This window comes from Eucalyptus grandis, chromosome 1, assembly GCF_016545825.1.
Source record: "Eucalyptus grandis isolate ANBG69807.140 chromosome 1, ASM1654582v1, whole genome shotgun sequence".
NCBI classification, from domain to species: domain Eukaryota; kingdom Viridiplantae; phylum Streptophyta; class Magnoliopsida; order Myrtales; family Myrtaceae; genus Eucalyptus; species Eucalyptus grandis.
Window position 1 is genome coordinate 8,981,670 of NC_052612.1, and position 17,419 is coordinate 8,999,088.

The 17,419-nt window shown below is 44.3% G+C and overlaps 2 protein-coding genes across 2 annotated transcripts in view; both read right to left on the reverse strand.

Annotated features, from left to right (window-relative positions):
- The window catches only part of LOC108953960 (MDIS1-interacting receptor like kinase 2), a 30,796-nt gene extending 16,862 nt beyond the window's left edge, over positions 1-13,934 (reverse strand). The window contains 1 exon segment of the mRNA XM_039316308.1: positions 13,356-13,934. Coding sequence (XP_039172242.1) covers positions 13,356-13,934 — 579 coding nt within the window.
- A 135-nt stretch (positions 13,935-14,069) lies between these two features.
- On the reverse strand, positions 14,070-16,007 carry LOC120295297 (LRR receptor-like serine/threonine-protein kinase GSO1). Its single transcript, XM_039316314.1, has 3 exons — positions 15,214-16,007; positions 14,926-15,019; positions 14,070-14,747 (listed from the first exon to the last, which is right to left on the reverse strand). The coding sequence occupies exons 1-3, from the start codon at positions 16,005-16,007 to the stop codon at positions 14,070-14,072; spliced, it is 1,566 nt and encodes a 521-aa protein (XP_039172248.1).
- Between the last annotated feature and the right edge of the window lie 1,412 nt (positions 16,008-17,419).

A 17,419-nucleotide genomic window follows, 5' to 3' on the forward strand; every position in this document is an offset into this window, starting at 1 on the left:
CGCCTTGCGTCTCAACCCGTGCGGTCGCCTCCGTCACCGCCGTTCGAAGGCTTGCCCCCCTTTTGTCGAGACCCTAGTCTCCGTTGCCGCCGAACGCCGGACCGCCGCCGTTCAATCTCCTAGCCCCTCCATCGGCGCGCGGATAGACGAGGAGGGAAGAAGCATTGCATCGGACCCAGCTCGGGTCGGATCCGGGCCACTGTTCGGGTAGGGTTTCGCGAATTGGGAGGCGGATGAAAGCCGGGTCGTCGGGTCGGGTAGGGTTTCGCCGAGACCGGGTCGTCAGGTCGGGCCGGGTCATTTAGAAGCGATGGGTGTTTTTTGGCTGGGTCACGATTTTAAAAAAAAAAAAAAAAGGAAAAATCTGAGTCGGGCTCGCGTTGCCAAAAATATTCGAAAAATCAAAAATATTCCAAAAATGCCAAAAATCCGAAAAAAAGCCAAAAATTCATGAAAAAGCCAAAAAAAAAAAAATCAGAAAAGCCAAAAAAGACTTGTATTTTTCCAAAAATACCAAAAAGAAATCCCAAAAATCCCTTTGCGTCCAAAAAATTAGAAAATGACTCAAAATGTTTTTCCTCCCAAAAATGTACGGAAAATCCCTAAAAAATCCAAAAAGCCTTAGGGTTTAAACAAGATTAGGTACCGAAAGGGCATTAGTGATTAACTAGTGTAATCAAGTCTTTGATCCTAATTTCTCTGGTTGCGCAGAGTGAGTATTTCTCCCGATACTTCACTTGGGTTTCTAATCAACCCACCCCAAATCGATTAGTGGCGACTCCAATTTAAAAATTGATTTTACGGAGGTTAAAAACTCAGACTATTAAAGTCGTGAATTGGTGGACTTGGGAGAGTCCGGGCTTAATAAATTCAGCCGAGCCATTAGCCTCCTTAGGCGCTCGTACTCGATTGCGGGCGCCGAAAAAAAAGAGGTCGCGACAGCTTGGCGACTCCGCTGGGGACTTTGAGGATTTAGGCCATTTTATCTTTGTTTAAATGCTTTGCTGACTTTGGTTTTTTTTCTTTTGTGCAGGATAATAGCTTAGAGTTTTTTTTATTCTATTAAAATAAAATGTTTTGTGATTAGAAACTGCTGTGCATCCTTAAATGTTTTAGCACTACACATGGCACACACAACCTGGCCGCCGGACCTGAGCCGCCATAAGATTTCTAGGATGGTGTTAAGAAGGATACGACCTCGAACGCGAGACTGCGATGTAGAGGTTGCCTTTCTTTTCCCCGAATTTCTTAGCCGAGGTTAGGAGGTTATGCTGCTAACGCGAGACTGCGACGAGCGGATATCCTTTTAATCTCACCAAACCTTCTCAGTTAGAAATCGAGCCGCACATATCATGCGCATGTCTATATGATTGCCATCAATTTTCTCGTGTGAAGTAAGTTTTTATTTCGTGTACTTTGCAATTTACTTGCCTTACTGTATATATTGTAGTCCATGATTAGTGTAGGATTTAATATCGCGGTCATCTAAGTTTGAAAGTAATTGTTATAAAGTTAAAAAAAAAAAAAAAACTTTTGCAAAAAAATTACTTTCAGTTGATGTTTTTATTCTCAAGCATGTTACAAAATTCTTTTCCGCAAGAATTTTCATTTGCCTAAAAAAAATGGGATAGAAACATTTTTCAAAATTTGTTGCAACTCATGCTTTCTTCGCCTTTCAAATTGAATATCTTTTTAGCTCATGTTAACATGCCACGTGCCCTTTTTCAATCCATGTTTAGGAAATCCTCTACCTTTTTATGAATAAACAAAAATAGTAGGATTAGGTTGTCATCATGGACTGACTCCCTATTTACGCCTTGTATTCACACACATTTGTTTACTCATGACTAGGTAATCACGGAACGTCAACGTCGCCGATCCAAACTCGTTCAAAAGCAAGAGCAAGAATGGCCGAAGAAAATGTACCAAGCCGTATTGCGGTCATGGAAAGTGAAATGAAGCAAGTCTTCAATGTGCTTCAACAACTTTCAAAGCAGATAGACTCCATCCAGGGCAAACTCACTCCCGCCCCGGCCTCAATCGAGGTATTGTTGCCACAATCATCTACTAGGGGTGATCAAGGTGGAGATACCGACGATAACATGCCCGAATTGGAGGATGATCCGCACCCTACCATGATCGAGAAAGCTAGGCCAGACAGTTTGTCTAAAACTGAGCATGACAAACGCCTCGAAAAGCTTGAGGAGAAGCTGAAACAACTGCAAGGCCTCCAAGATCCTACTTTGACGGACCTCTCCATTTATTCCAATGTCAAAATGCCGGAAAAATTCAAAATGCCTGAGTTTGAGAAGTACGATGGCACGACTTGTCCTAGGGCTCATTTGCAAATGTACTTGGTTTGAATGACCCAATACGTTAATAATGCACCATTAATGATCCAGTTGTTCCAATCAAGTCTAATAGGCCCTGCCCTGAGGTGGTACATTACAAAGAACATGAATCTCCTCGAAACATGGAGCGAAGTGAGTGAGGCATTCCTCAAGCAGTATAAGTTCATAATGGACATTACCCCTTCTCGTGAGGACCTTGAGCGAACCGAAAAGAAAAAGCATGAATCCTTCAAAGAATATACTATCCGATGGAGGAATCTGGCCGCCCAAATTAGTCTAGAACCAACCGATTTTGAGCTGAGAAAGATATTCATCAAAACCCTCCCTTACGAGTACCGCAATCGAATGGTAACCACGATCGCCGAATCATTTAATCAACTCATTCCAGTAGGGGAGCAAATCGAGATAGGGTTGAGGGATGGTTGGTTCACTGAACCTGCATCCACGGGCAGGTTTAGCATGAAGAAAGATAAAGAACCCCTGGTAGATGTCAATGCGACCTACAATCATTCTCCAACAATTCAGACAAGTGCAAGACAGCAACAAACCACCAGCCGTCAACCATCCCAGCGTTACAGTAACAAGAGACAATTTACTTCTCTTCCTGGATCTCCGTCACAAGTACTGGCAATCCTCCGGAAGAAGAACCTCCTTTCGATTGAGCCAAAGCGACCCAACGCTGAAAGTTTTTCCAATTATGACCCGTCAAAGATATGCGACTATCACATGGAAGAAGTGGGGCATTCGATTGATGAGTGCTTCGCCCTCAAGAGTCGAATCCAGAACCTGTTAGACACTAAAGCTTTCTCATTCCAGAGCAATTCGCTCCCTGATCACACCGACAAAGTAAATGTGGTATTCAGTTCTGAAGACAGTCAGAGCAGAAATGTCGAAGCACATACTGCTAACATTCATCAAGGGCTGGTGAAGGCCGGGTATTATTCAGGCAATGAAGTGCCACCCTTAGCAACAGAGAAAGAAGGGCTAGATGACATGACCACCATGTTTGGAGACCTTTTCATGGACACCATCAATGAAGGACCGTAAGGGGAAATGGGTGCAGGCCTGCTCGAGTAGAACCCTTTTTAATTTCCTTTCGTATTCCCCTACGTGGGAACTTGTACCTCTTTCTTAAGTCTGGCTTGTTTTTATTTTCAACATCAGTTCCGCTTGAGGAACTAACTTTTGAAAACACTTTTCCAAAATGTAAATCCACCTATTAAATAAAGTTGAAAATATTTTGAGAGCATGAGGCGGTATCCCAAACCAGCCCGGTGATGCTATCCAACCATGAAAAAAAAAATATCATCCAAGGAGAATACTAAGGGCTGGGCTTCCTCATGCTTTTTCTCCCCCAAAGACTTATTTTGAAAATAAAAATATTTCATCACCCAAAAGCTTTTGTTAAAACAAGATGATAAATTTAATCATGTTTGTCTTTCGACTCACTCACTTCATGTCTCAGAAGATCATTCCCTTCCCCTTTGACTTAGTGTGACAGGGGGCATTTGAAGCAAGCGCATCAGGTGAACTCGCCAAATTCAAAGACACCATGCCAAGAAAACAGGGGCAAATAGAAAGAATTATCCTACACCAAAAGAGGGTAAGTCTTATTCTCTGAATATAATTTAGAAGTGATGTTCTTTCTCTTCTGTTTATAGGAAACGAAAAATAGGACGTAATAGGTACAGGCATACGGTTGAAATCAAGCTGTTCCCAAGAGCTCTGTACACTCCACCTTACTCTTGCCCAACTCCTTCACAAACCAGAGCAATATCCTTTCCCCACAATGTACCTAAGCAACCAGATGCTGTGGTTTCATCAACGGGACTTCCAGCTTCGACAAGCCCAAAAGCACAAGGAAGGGATCTTTTCTCTTGCTTTGAATTGGCTACTGTCAACATAGAAGAAATCCAGACAGTTGAAGTGGTCTCTAGCCCCTATTCAAAATGAGGACCTGGAAACTTGACTTCCTATTCAGACGCATGCTCTCGCAAGAGTCAAAGACATAAGAAAATTCCACAGAAGGAAGGCGTTGAAGATAAATCGACAACCATCAATCATGCATACGTGGCCATGAGTGAGGAAGGCCAATCGAAAGAAATGTCAAACTATGCCAAGATAAAAAGGCCATCATCGACATTCAAATATCTTTAGGAGCTAGCACATACAAGCTTTGGAAAAGAGTAATTTGGTATCGTTTCCAATACTCCCCACTCTTTGAATTCACTTTTGACATATTTTCCCTATTGACAGGAAACATTGGGAATCAAAAACCAAACTTGATGGTCAATATTGGCCAAGTGAGGTCCATGAGAATGACCCGTATCGAATTCACCTGACTTCGTGTAAAGAAGGACATGTCATCCAGGAGCCAATTCAGAGAATGATTGACTTAACAAAGCAAGGGATGTAGGACTTCGTGTCCCCTTCTCACTTCAGGTTCACCCAATCATCTGCAAGCCAATGAAGGGTAAAGTTGTATCGATTCCAGTTATTCAACTCTTGAAAGAGTTCATGACTAACACATTCCCTCTTGTTTGTTGCAGGATCACCTGACTGTCAAAAGCAAGGATAACAAATCAACGAGAAGCATGTCTTGTTGAAGGATCACTTGACAAGGATAATAATCAAAGAGAGGCATGACAAACTGTCCTAAATGAAATGGCGTCTTGAGTAATCGCCAAAGCAAAGGACAGAAAATCTTCAGGCCTCAACTCACATTTGATTTTGGCCAAACTAATTGATCTACTTGTACATCTTCTCTTCTACAGGGGCAAAAGCAGAGATGCCCTATTAGATCCCCAACCCCTACTGATCATTCATGTGTCATATCCCTAATCAATAAGGACAACCATCGACACCCATTTGCAAATAATCCTTTTGATGTTCAAAATTTAACATATTTGGAAACACCATTATGTTAGCCCCTAAAGTTGTCGATAGGGTCTTTTTTGAGTCAAAACCATTCACTTGTTTTGAAGAGTCCAAACTCCATCATATGCAAAATGTTGCATGTCGTTTCCAGATAAATTCTACATGATGATTTTGTCTATCTAGATCACTGATTCTACTGAGGACTATTAGAATAGACAGCTAAGTGAAGAATGCAAGATTAATTGAGCATGCTGGATGAGGCGCGTCAGAATGATGAAAGGCAAGCCATATCCTACACACAGTCCCCCATCTATACACTTGTGAGATGAGTGCAGAAGATTCCATGACTGCAGGGTAAAGAGTTCTCTCGCGAATGGTACGATAACCAAAACAGTGAGAGGCATTGCATTGCTCACCCCATTGAGCCCCATACACTGATGAAATTTCTGTCCTATCCTTGTCAAGAACCACCCCACACTGGGGCAGATCGGAGGCGAAGAAGCATCATAAGGTGAGAAGAGAGATAGAAATTTTCTTGCTCGCACTTACATCAATCTTCGGGTGTCCTTATTACATATGAACACTCACGTTAATTTAAGTGCCCTAGAATGACGAAGAGCAATTCTTTCTCTACGCACTTGTATTCATTGTACAACCCAAGTGAGTTTGTAATTTTACCCTTACATTGAGACAAAACAGAAGTTACCGCCATTTAAGCAAAGATAGCCCAAGAGCGCCTCGAAGATGAAGACTCAAGAGTCTAATAACGGTGTTTCGATTGAACTTGTCTAGGCCAGTTCCTCCAATGACAAGAATGAAAAAACATGGGCATAAAAAAGCAGCGTACCTGGTAAAAGCAAGGTCAATGCCCATAAAAGAAGAACTAGAATAAAAATAGGGGCATGAAAAAAGCAAAGTGTGCTCCGGTAAAAGCAAGGCCAATGCCCCCAAAAAAATACAGCCAAGAAAATGTTGTTGTTGTGGTCCATAGAACCTTCATTTGACAAGGTGAGAAGAAAGACGGTGACAAATGCCAAGGCAATCACCAGCCCTACCTTTTTACACATGAATCAAGCCTACGTTGCATCCCATTGTAAAAGTCTCTTCAAACTAGGGGCACTTCAATTAACGTAGGATTTCATATGTCTATAAGCATCGCTCGAAGAAGTACGAGCAAGATTACTCTATCTCTTTTCGCACGGTTCTTGACTTGTAAACCCGGAGATGATCGTGCAACATTTTCGTCCATCAGCTTCAACCTTGATGGCCCCCTTCGATGAGCCACTGACCAAGACTTCATCACAGTTTCAACAAAGACCTCTCACTTTGGTAAAGTCGTACTGTTTGCGAGAATACTCGGACCCCGCCGACATGATGACAAAGTGAGATAGTGTGGTCCTTATGAATCCCCGCATCAATGGTCGGGATAGCCTTTTCCATGAGAGTGAGCGGAAAGTCCTTTCGGACCGAAAGTCCCTCATCCGGCATGCTCAAGACATCTACATTCTAAATGAAGGTTGTCTTTCAAAATCTTCCCCAGTGGAAATCAAAAGATGCAAAACTGACAAAATTATCATGCATGAATCTCATTTGAACCCATGAATTTACAACATATACAATCATGTGTGCATACTGTGCAAATAACAGGCATACTTTTAGAGATCAGAGATATTGCCAGGTAAGCATATCTCTATCCCCATTTGTCTTAAGGTACCTATCACTGTCCAGGTACTCTCCTCTCGACACTCGACCTATTCGAATTGTCTCTTGAGTTTCGATGCTTGCTTGTCTTAGCATCCCATTGTCTTTGAGTACCGGCCACCGTCCGGATACTCCTTTCCCGACACTCGACCTATTCGAGTTGTCCTCAGAGTATTGATACTTGTGACTGACCAAGTATCCTTTTATTGTTGAATACCTACTGCTGTCTAGGTATCCCTGTTGTCTTTGAGTACCGGCCACCGTCCGGATACTCCTTTTTCCTGACACTCGACCTATTCGAGTTGTCCTCAGAGTATTGATACTTGTGACTGACCAAGTATCCCTTTATTGTTGAATACCTACTGCTGTCTAGGTATCCCTGTTGTCTTTGAGTACCGGTCACCGTTCGGATACTCCTTTTTCCTGACACTCGACATGTTCAAGTTGTCCCCAGAGTATTGATACTTGTGACTAACCAAGTATCTCTTGGAATACCTACTGCTGTCTAGGTATCCCCATATTGTCAAGTACCCACCGTTGTCTAGGTACTTCCTTTTCATGACACTCAACTTGCCCGAGTTGTCCCCAAATAATAGCAGCTGTTCAAGCATTCCACTGCTTTGTGTGCCTGCGCCTACCCAGGTGTTCCACCCCTTTTAAGTGCCTGCGGCCATCCATGTAAGCCTCGTGCTACATTCAACTTTATGTTACCAGAAGGTGAGAGACCTTCATGAATATCCAAGGCACGTCCTCGATATTCCCAACTACCAGGAGGTGAGAGACCTTCATGAATATGCGAGGCACGTCCTCAATATTCCCAATTACCAGGAGGTGAGAGACCTTCATGAATATCCAAGGTACGTCCTCGATATTCCCAACTACCAGGAGGTGAGAGACCTTCATGAATATGCGAGGCACGTCCTCAATATTCCCAATTACCAGGAGGTGAGAGACCTTTATGAATATGCGAGGCACGTCCTCAATATTCCCAATTACCAGGAGGTGAGAGACCTTCATGAATATCCAAGGTACGTCCTCGATATTCCCAATTACTAGGAGGCGAGAGACCTTCATGAATATGTGAGGCACACCCTCGATATTCCCCTTTACCAAGAGGTAAGAGACCTTCATGAATATCCAAGGTACGTCCTCGATATTCCATCTATCAAGAGTTTGTACTTGTGATCGTCCAGGTACCCCTTTGATACTTGTGATCATCCAAGTATCCCCCAAGAGTTTGTACCTGTGATCGTCCAGGTACCCCTTCGATACTTGTGATCATCCAGGTATCCCCAAAAAGTTTGTACCTGTAATCGTCCAGGTACCCCTTCGATGCTTGTGATCATCCAGGTATCTCCAAAGAGTTTGTACCTGTGATCGTCCAAGTACCCCTTCGATACTTGCAAACGTCCAGGTATCCTCCAAGAGTTCGCACTTGTGATCATCCAAGTACCCGTCCATTGCCTATGATCAGCCAAATGCCCCTTTTTGATGCCGGCAAAGGCCTAAATATCCTTCAGGTTAGTACTTGTGAATATCCAGGTACTCATTGATATGCCTGTGAATGTCCACGTAGCTTCCAGAATCGATGCCCTGAGAAAGGTCGGCGCATCCTCCCGAGAAAGGTCGGGTTCCAACTAGTGTCTTCGACAGAAGTCAGACACCCCACAAATTGATGCCCCGAGAAAGGTTGGCGCATCCTCCCGAGAAAGGTCGGGTTCCAACCGGGTGTCTTCGACGTGTCGACACCCCACAAATCGATGCCCTGAGAAAGGTCGGCGCATTCTCCCGAGAAAGGCCGGGTTCCAACTGGTGTCTTCGACAGAAGTCAGACACCCCACAAATCGATGCCCTGAGAAAGGTCGGTGCATCCTCCCGAGAAAGGTCAGGTTCCAACCAGTGTCTTTGACAAAAGTCAGACACTCCAACAAAACAGATGCTCTGAGAAAGGTCGGCGCATCTCCCGAGAAAGGTCGGGTACCAACTGGTGTCCTCGATACAAATCAGGCACCCACAAATGAGATGCCCTGAGAAAGGTCGGTGCATCTCCCGTCAAGGCGACCGAAGAAAGGTTCGGGTCCTAGACAAATCATGGATTGTTTTAACAGGCGACCGAAGAATGGTTCGGGTCCTGGAGAAGCAACTTCCCGTCAAGGCGACCGAAGAAAGGTTCGGGTCCTAGACAAACCATTGATTGTTTTAACAGGCGACCGAAGAATGGTTCGGGTCCTGGAAAAGTAATTTCCCGTCAAGGCAACCGAAGAAAGGTTCGGGTCCTAGACAAATTATTGATTGTTTTAACAGGCAACCGAAGAATGGTTCGAGTCTTGGAAAAGCAACCTCCTCATATCACCAGGTAAGATGACGCCTTGATACTTGCCAAACTCGGGGTTCACACCCTATCACACTCACTCCCGGTAAGTAACTATAGGTATCTTCTTATCTGTCTTAGTATATGTAAAGTTATATTGCTCTTTTTCCGCATAGAATAATAAGTCCCAAATAAAATATAATCTACTACGCGTGCATGGATAAAATTTAGGCATCAGTTTGTCTTTGAATGCAACCTCTGCGAACTCACCTTCAAAGAGGGGCACATTTGTTGACACCTAAATTTCGTTTTTTTTTTTTTTAATTAATTAGGTTTTTTACATTTATTTTCCTTTTTTGGATAATAGGCAAAACAAATAACAAAAACAACAAAAAAAAACCAAAAAAAAACAAGAAAAGCAAAAAGCAAAAAAAAGCAAGCAGCCCCCTTTTTTCTTCACGTGGGCTCGTGCGACTTGGCCCCACCCCCCTTTTCTCCTTCTTCTTCCTTCTTCTTCTTCCCTCTTCTTCTTCCTCGCTCCTTCTTTCTCCGCCTCTGTAGTTCACGCGCAGAAGACGACGACGCGCGCAAAGGACGGCCTACGGCCGAGGGGAGTAGGCCGACGTCGGCCGGAGAGGATAAGATCTCGGGCGCCATCAATGCCGAGCACGCTTCACTGGATAAGCTCGGATGGGACACCGGTTTGGCCGTCGAGGGCCGCTCGGTGCGCGAAGGGGACCGGCGGTCGAAGTTCCGTCAACCGGCCACCCTCGCCTATAAATAGCCCCCGATGTCGATGACGAAGAGCACGAGCGAGCTCCGAGATCTTCCCACTGAGAGACTTCGGGGGAGGAATCGAAGAGCGAGCGAGAGAGAACTCAGGTCGCGAGCTCGGCTGACCTCCCACTAAGAGACTTCGGGGGAGGCCGCCGCGAGCGAGTCCGAGGAGGTCGATCTGGCCGGTGGAGGCTCGGATCTGACCGGAGTGAGGGAGATTGGCGGAGGGAGAGGGTCGGTCAAGGTCCGGATCCGGGTTCCGCGCCGCCGCCGCCGACACCCCGACGCGCGCCGAGCCGAGCCGCGTCCCCACACCGTCGCCTCGATCGAGTCCCGACGTAGTCGCCTCGAAGGCTCGTCGCCGCCCCCCCTGCTGAGCCGTGACCGATCCGCTAACGCCAAGCCAGATCCGGAACCGAGGAGCGCCGTCGCTACCTTCTCGTCACCGCCACCGTCACCTCGTCGCTCCATTGCCGCAGATCAGTATCTACCGATGCTCACCACCACTCGCCGTTGCTTTTCCGTTCGAGATCTAGTCGCCGCCTCCTTCGCCGCCGCACGCCATCGTCACCCCGTCGCCACCGAACGGAAGCTCCCCTCCCACTCGTAACCCTAATTGTCGTTTCGCCTTGCGTCTCAACCCGTGCGGTCGCCTCCGTCACCGCCGTTCGAAGGCTTGCCCCCTTTTGTCGAGACCCTAGTCTCCGTCGCCGCCGAACGCCGGACCGCCGCCGTTCAATCTCCTAGCCCCTCCATCGGCGCCGCAGATAGACGAGGAGGGAAGAAGCATTTGCGTCGGACCCGGCCAGGTCGGATCCGGCCTTGTTCGGGTAGGGTTTCGCGAATTGGGAGGCGGATGAAAGCCGGGTCGTCGGGTCGGGTAGGGTTTCGCCGAGACCGAGTCGTCGGGTCGGGCCGGGTCATTTAGAAGCGATGGGTCATTGGCCGGGTCACGATTTTAAAAAAAAAAAAAAAAAAAAGGAAAAAATCTGAGTCGGGCCCGCGTTGCCAAAAATATTCCGAAAAATCAAAAATATTCCAAAAAATGCCAAAAATCCGAAAAAGCCAAAAATTCATGAAAAAGCCAAAAAAAAAAATCAGAAAAAGCCAAAAAGACTTGTATTTTTCCAAAATACCAAAAAAATCCCAAAAATCTCTTTTGCGTCCAAAAATTAGAAAATGACTCAAAAAATGTTTTTCCTCCCAAAATGTACGGAAAATCCCTAAAAATCCAAAAAGCCTTAGGTTTAAACAAGATTAGGTACCGAAAGGGCATTAGTGATTAACTAGTGTAATCAAGTCCCCGATCCTAATTTCTCTAGTTGCGCAGGAGTGAGTATTTCTCCCGATACTTCACTTGGGTTTCTAATCAACCCACCCCAAATCGATTAGTGGCGACTCCAATTTAAAAATTGATTTACAGGTTAAAAACTCAGACTATTAAAGTCGTGAATTGGTGGACTTGGGAGAGTCCGGGCTTAATAAATTCAGCCGAGCCATTAGCCTCCTTAGGCGCTCGTACTCGATTGCGGGCGCCGAAAAAAAAGAGGTCGTGACATGCGCACGATGCACAAATAGTTCATAGATCACAACAAGAAAAGCCTGGCATTGGAATTTAAAGCTACAGGGCAAAAGAAAGCCTTTGCTAGAGCGATGGCGGGGTGAGGCAATCCCAATTTTACCCTAAGGGAGAACCCTCTTTACCACTTGGATCAACCTTAAGGCGAAGGGCATTAGGGGGAATGGAAATTTCTTTCTTTTGTGATTGCAGGGGCACAAGTGGACCGAGAAGCATCGAAGAGAAGATGCAGAACTCGATCTTTCACAAGAATGCTTGTGCCAGAGAAGCAGGCTCCGTGACTGTAACTGGAACAACCATTCGGTTTGGGAAGAGAGCCTTGCTGCCATCGGTATGATATTCCACGACATGTCCACACCTGGGCGACATGTTGTTTCGACAAGCTACAATTGCTTTTCCTTGAACAAACTACACCAATGTGAACGACACTAACCTTGGATGAAAGCGAGTGGAGCTTGCGAACAACGGACTTGAAGCTTGCGAACGACTTAAAGCTTGTGGACGATGAACTCGTGAAAGAAGAGAAAATGGCGAACAACAAAAGTGACAAGGATCAGGTGAGCAGCATGGCCGAGGATTGGGCGAGTGCAATATGCTTAAGTAGCCGGGGAGAGGAAGGAAGAAAATATGAATAATTGAAAATCCTATTCAATTTGGAAATTTTTAAAAAAGTTTACCCAATTGCGGATTTTGACCAAATTACGCCTGTTCTAGTTACTGGAAAATGTTCATCAGTGAATATTTGGCTGACTGGGAAGTTTAAGCCCTTATTTGAGATGGACTTGGTCACTTGGGACCCTTATTTAAAATAAAGTCCACTTTATATTTCAAGCCTTTAATTAGAATTTTTCCTTAAAGTTAGAACTTGAGTATGCAATTTATCTATATTGGTTCATCCAAAAGGTAACTTTCAACTCATACCAATGTTCAGGAAAACAAAACATGAGAGTAGTCTATAAGATCATCCGAAGTGATGACGTACTGCATACTCATTAGAGGATAGAAGGGATTTTTAAACATGTTTTGAAGATAGTGGAATAGAGATTTTCCAAATTATCCTTTTGTACACCCGATTCTTTCTCCTTCATAACGAGCTAAATCCCAAAAAGAAAAAGAGATACAGACAGAAAAGTATCATTTGATCTGCAATATCCATTAAAATTTTATTCCTGTAGACTCGATAGCTTTGCTGATAGTTATGGAGCCCAATCACTCGGACAAGTAAGCTTGAGTGCGTGCACATAATTCTCGCGCGACAAAATGCATGGTGGGTCGCGAATCAGGACTTGTGCGCGTGCACGCTAGTGCCGTTGTGACGATGATTGCCACTTTCTTGGTTAGTTGGCCAGTCGGAAGAGGAAGACGCCGATCGAGCACATCCTTCAGCATCAAATTTGGGTCCTCCGAGATTGTTGATGTTTGTGTCATTAATAGAGAAGAGAGAAGATCCCCCGGATGCTTTCCCATCATAATATCTAGCGCCACTATTCCGAAGCTATACACGTCACATTTATTCGTTACCCGCATCGTAATTGCTAACTCTATTTTCATGAAAGAACAATGCATTAATATTTTGATCAATGTCAAGTTGCACAAAAATTCCAAATTTCTTTGATATTATTAGTATGAATGACTTTTCAAAATCTATACTTGCTCTTAAAAAGTCTGATGAGAATTATATGATGAATCCAAATTTGAGAACAATTCATGCTAATATGTACAAGCGAAATGCATAGTTAGCTTTGATTATATGGCTTACCTGGAGCCATGTAGCCATAAGATCCGGCCTTGTGGTCCAATTTGATGAGTCTGAATTCAAGAGTCTTGCTATCCCAAAATCCGAGAGTCGAGGCTTGAGGTCCGACTCAAGCAAGATGTTTTTCAACGTTATGTCCCGATGGACGATAGGCGGTGAGCAGTTGTGATGCAAGTAGGCAATCGCATGAGCCACGCCTTGAACAATGTTCACCCTTGTACCCCAGTCCAGTTCAGCTGCTCCCGTTCCTCCATACAAGACCTTTGCCAAACTACCTCTCTCAACAAACCCATAGACCAAGTACATGCAACCCCTTGTGGAACAGAACCCGCGGAGTTTGATCACATTGCGGTGTCGAACCTCGGTCAACATGCGGATTTCGTTCTCGAAACTTTGGCGGTTGACTATTGGGACATTGCTGGATTCTAGTGCGTTGAGCTTTTTGACAGCAACAATTTGGCCGTTGGCCAATACGGCCTTATAAATGCTCCCGAACCCACCTTTTCCGATGCAGTATTCTTCGCTGAAATCATTGGTGGCCTTGGCGATGTCGCTGAATGTTAACTTCCTAACTTTTCCCATATGATCTGCTCAGATTTTCGTGCTTTTTAAGACGCTTGATCTCTTCCTCTTTGTCAAGAAGGCTTTTTCGCCACCGAAGTAGCAGAATCACGGCAATTAGAATCGCCAAAAGTAGTGAGCAGCAGACGCCAACACTCACACCAACCAGAACCTTTTTCTTTGGTCGGTCGATTTATTGCTCGTCCCACAAGGAGATAATCCTGTCACGTTTCCACACAAGCCCGGATTCCCGATAAAAGCACTTTCCGGTGCTTGTTGGAAGAGGCGACCACTAGGAACTGCACCCATTAGCTTGTTGTCCGATAAGTCTATAGAGCCTAAACTGCTCATGCTGCTGAGAACCGTTGGGATTGTACCCGAGAAGTTGTTATGTGAAAGATTGAGATTTTCCAATTTAGTAAGCTTTGCCAAATTGGACAGAATTGATCCTGCTAGTGAATTGTGGCTCAGATCTAGGAGAATCTGTAGTGCGAACAAGTTCCCGAGCTCCGGCGGTATGACACCCGACAGATTGTTGTTGCTCAAGTTCAAGCTTAGTAAATTCTTGCAATTCGCTAGCTCATCCGGTATGCTACCGCTTAGTGCATTCTTCGACAAATCAAGATAATTTAGCTTCGATAAATTTCCTAACGAGATGGGAATATCTCCGGCCAAATGATTGTTGCTCAAGTTCAGGCTCAACAACTCCCTAGATTTCCCATCTCGTCGGGGAATTTTCCCGGTCAAGTCATTGCTGTAAAAAGTCAGGGCACGCAACTGAGACAACTTGCCAAGCTCCGGTGGGATGCAGCCGGCAATTTTGTTCCCATTTATCTGCAAAGTCTTGAGATTTGTACACTCTCCCCATTGTGTGGTGAGATTCCCGACAAATCGGTTGTTGCTGAGGCTTATAAAACCAGATTCGGATAAACTCCAAATGCACTCGTGACATCTGCAGTGAACTGGTTGCTGTCTAGACGGACTCTCGTTAGCCGTGAACAATTCTTCAAACAGTCAGGCAGCGGCCCAGTGAATTTGTTCCCTTGATCATGAGATATCGAAGAGCAAAGCCACTGCATAAATCAGGCGGCAGCTCTCCGGTGAAGCTGTTGTTCGCAAAGCAAACAGATTTCAGAGAAGCGCTGTACTTGCCTAAATCACGTGGTATTTCTCCCGAGAAATTGTTCGAGCACAAAGAGATCTTCCGTAAGTTAGCAAGGCGAAAGATGGTCTCGGGAATCTTTCCATAAAGCTGGTTCATGCCAAAATAGAGAGACGTCACCAACGTGAGATTCCCGACCTCCGGAGGAATAGTCCCGAGAGCGAATTATTGTACATGGAGAGGTGATTGAGCTTGGTCAGACTTCCAATTTCGGGCGGAATTTGCCCGGAGATGAAATTGCTCTGGAGCTTCAGAGAAACAAGTTCGGTCCAATTTGTGAAGAAGTCAGGCAGTAACTCACCCGACAGGCGATTATGCGAAGCTCTAAATAATGACAATCTGACTAGATTGGACAGTGAGAGAGGCAGCTCCCCAGAGATCGAATTCTTGGCAAGGGCTAAGTAGGTGAGGTTAGAACAGAGCCCGAACTCCGAAGGGATCGAAGAGGTCAACTTGTTTAGTCTCAAATCAAGCTTTTCAAGCTTTATCAATTGTCCAATGGAGCGAGGAATTGCCCCTTCGAAGAAATTGACCGCCAACTCCAAGAATCTGAGCTGGGATAGATTGCCGATCGAGGACGGTATTGGGCCCTTGAGATTGTTGTTGCTGACGTCGAAGCGGGTCAGGTTCGGGAACGAAGTGAAGTCGAGCGCATCAAGCGTGCCGTTGAGGCTTGAGCCAGAGAGGCCGATACCTGTGACCAACCCGCCCCCGTTGCAGGCAATGCCAGTCCAGTTGCAGAGATGGGGGATGTTGGTGAGGGACCATGAGCTCAGGGAAGGTGGAGGTGGAGGAGGCGAGAGGGAGTTCTTCCATTTGACAAGAGCTTGCGCCTCTGTGGTCGGTGATGGCGAGGCCTGAAATGGAAGCAAGAAGAGGAGACAGAGGAACGGGAAAAGGAAGAGGGGGCAGGTTGCAGTTGATTTTGTCATGCTTAGCAAGATGCTATTAGGCTTCATGAGAAATGAGTGAGCTGAATGAATTTTTATAGCACGAAGGGTTCTAGTTTAGACCAAAGACCACGAGAAAGTGACGAACTCTGCGGGAGTCTTAACGTGACAAACACATGTTTGACTTCTAGTCATTTCCCAAAACGTTGCCTGAAAATCCTACGTGTTGTTTTTTTGTAGAAAAGTTTTACCTAAATCACAAAAGTAGCCTTCAGACTACTAGTACTTCTTATTAATACCCTTTGATTAATACTTCGAAAATATGATTTGAAGATTCTTGGTCAGGTGCCAAAATAATTGGAACCCATCTATACAAATATTTGCTTGTTTAATTATAATAGACAAGCATTTGTCTAGTCAAGGCCACCTCGCCTGAGCAGGTAAGTGCAACCCCTACCCTCTTTTGGGGCCTGCAAAGGTCAACGAGGCCCGATAGTGGCCGATAGAGGGAAAAAGGAAAAGAAATTGAAAGAAGAAAAAAAAAGGGGAAAAAAAAAGAATAAATAAAAGAAGGAAAAGAGAATATAAGGAAAAAAAAATATACGTAATTAATATAAAATTCATAAAAAATATCAAAATATTATTAAAAATTGTCTATATTAGTATCGGCTGTACGACGTAGGAGAGTCAACACCATGCCAACGATTTTAAGCCAAAATTGATCGAATATACTTAATTGGCAAAAGGTGAAAAAATTAAGAACTAAAATGGTAAAAACGTAATAAATTTAAAACCTTTTAGACAATTTTCTTGTGTTCAACTCAATGTAGAGTTGCAACTAGAAACTCCTTAAATATCTGGTGCATAATTGACACAGACAATGCATATAGTGAGGTGGTGCTTGTAAAGCTGGCGGTTATTATAACTGCAAATTTGACAAGTTGTATCTTTGATTTTTTAATAGATATGAATGCAATGGTGATTTTTCTTTATCTATGGTAGAGGATATTGTGTTTGAAAATTCTTATGTGATGGTTAAATGTGTTGGTAGAGTTGTTACCTTGATGAGGCTCGCTTTTTTTTTTTTTTTTTTTTTTTTTTTGTGAATTTTAAGCGCAACTTAAGTCTTGAAAGATGTTGTGGCAACAGAGGAGCCCATGAGGGGTTGTGCAAGAGTAGTGGTAGAATTCGAGTTCAAGTTCAAGCAAATTAGTCGTAACTTAACTCAAACATCAAGCCAATATGAAGATTATTGTGAATATATCTCAAATGTGCACCAATAAAAGAAACCCAATCTAAATAGATTCTCTAAACAAAGTTTGCTTTTATATATTCAAATATTAAGGGGCGTTAGTTTTTGCCCATCAGTGAGCAAAAGAGCTATTAGCCATAATAATACATTGTGTCGCATGCTGATAAATTACATTGTGTGAAGAATATATTCAGGTGGGTAT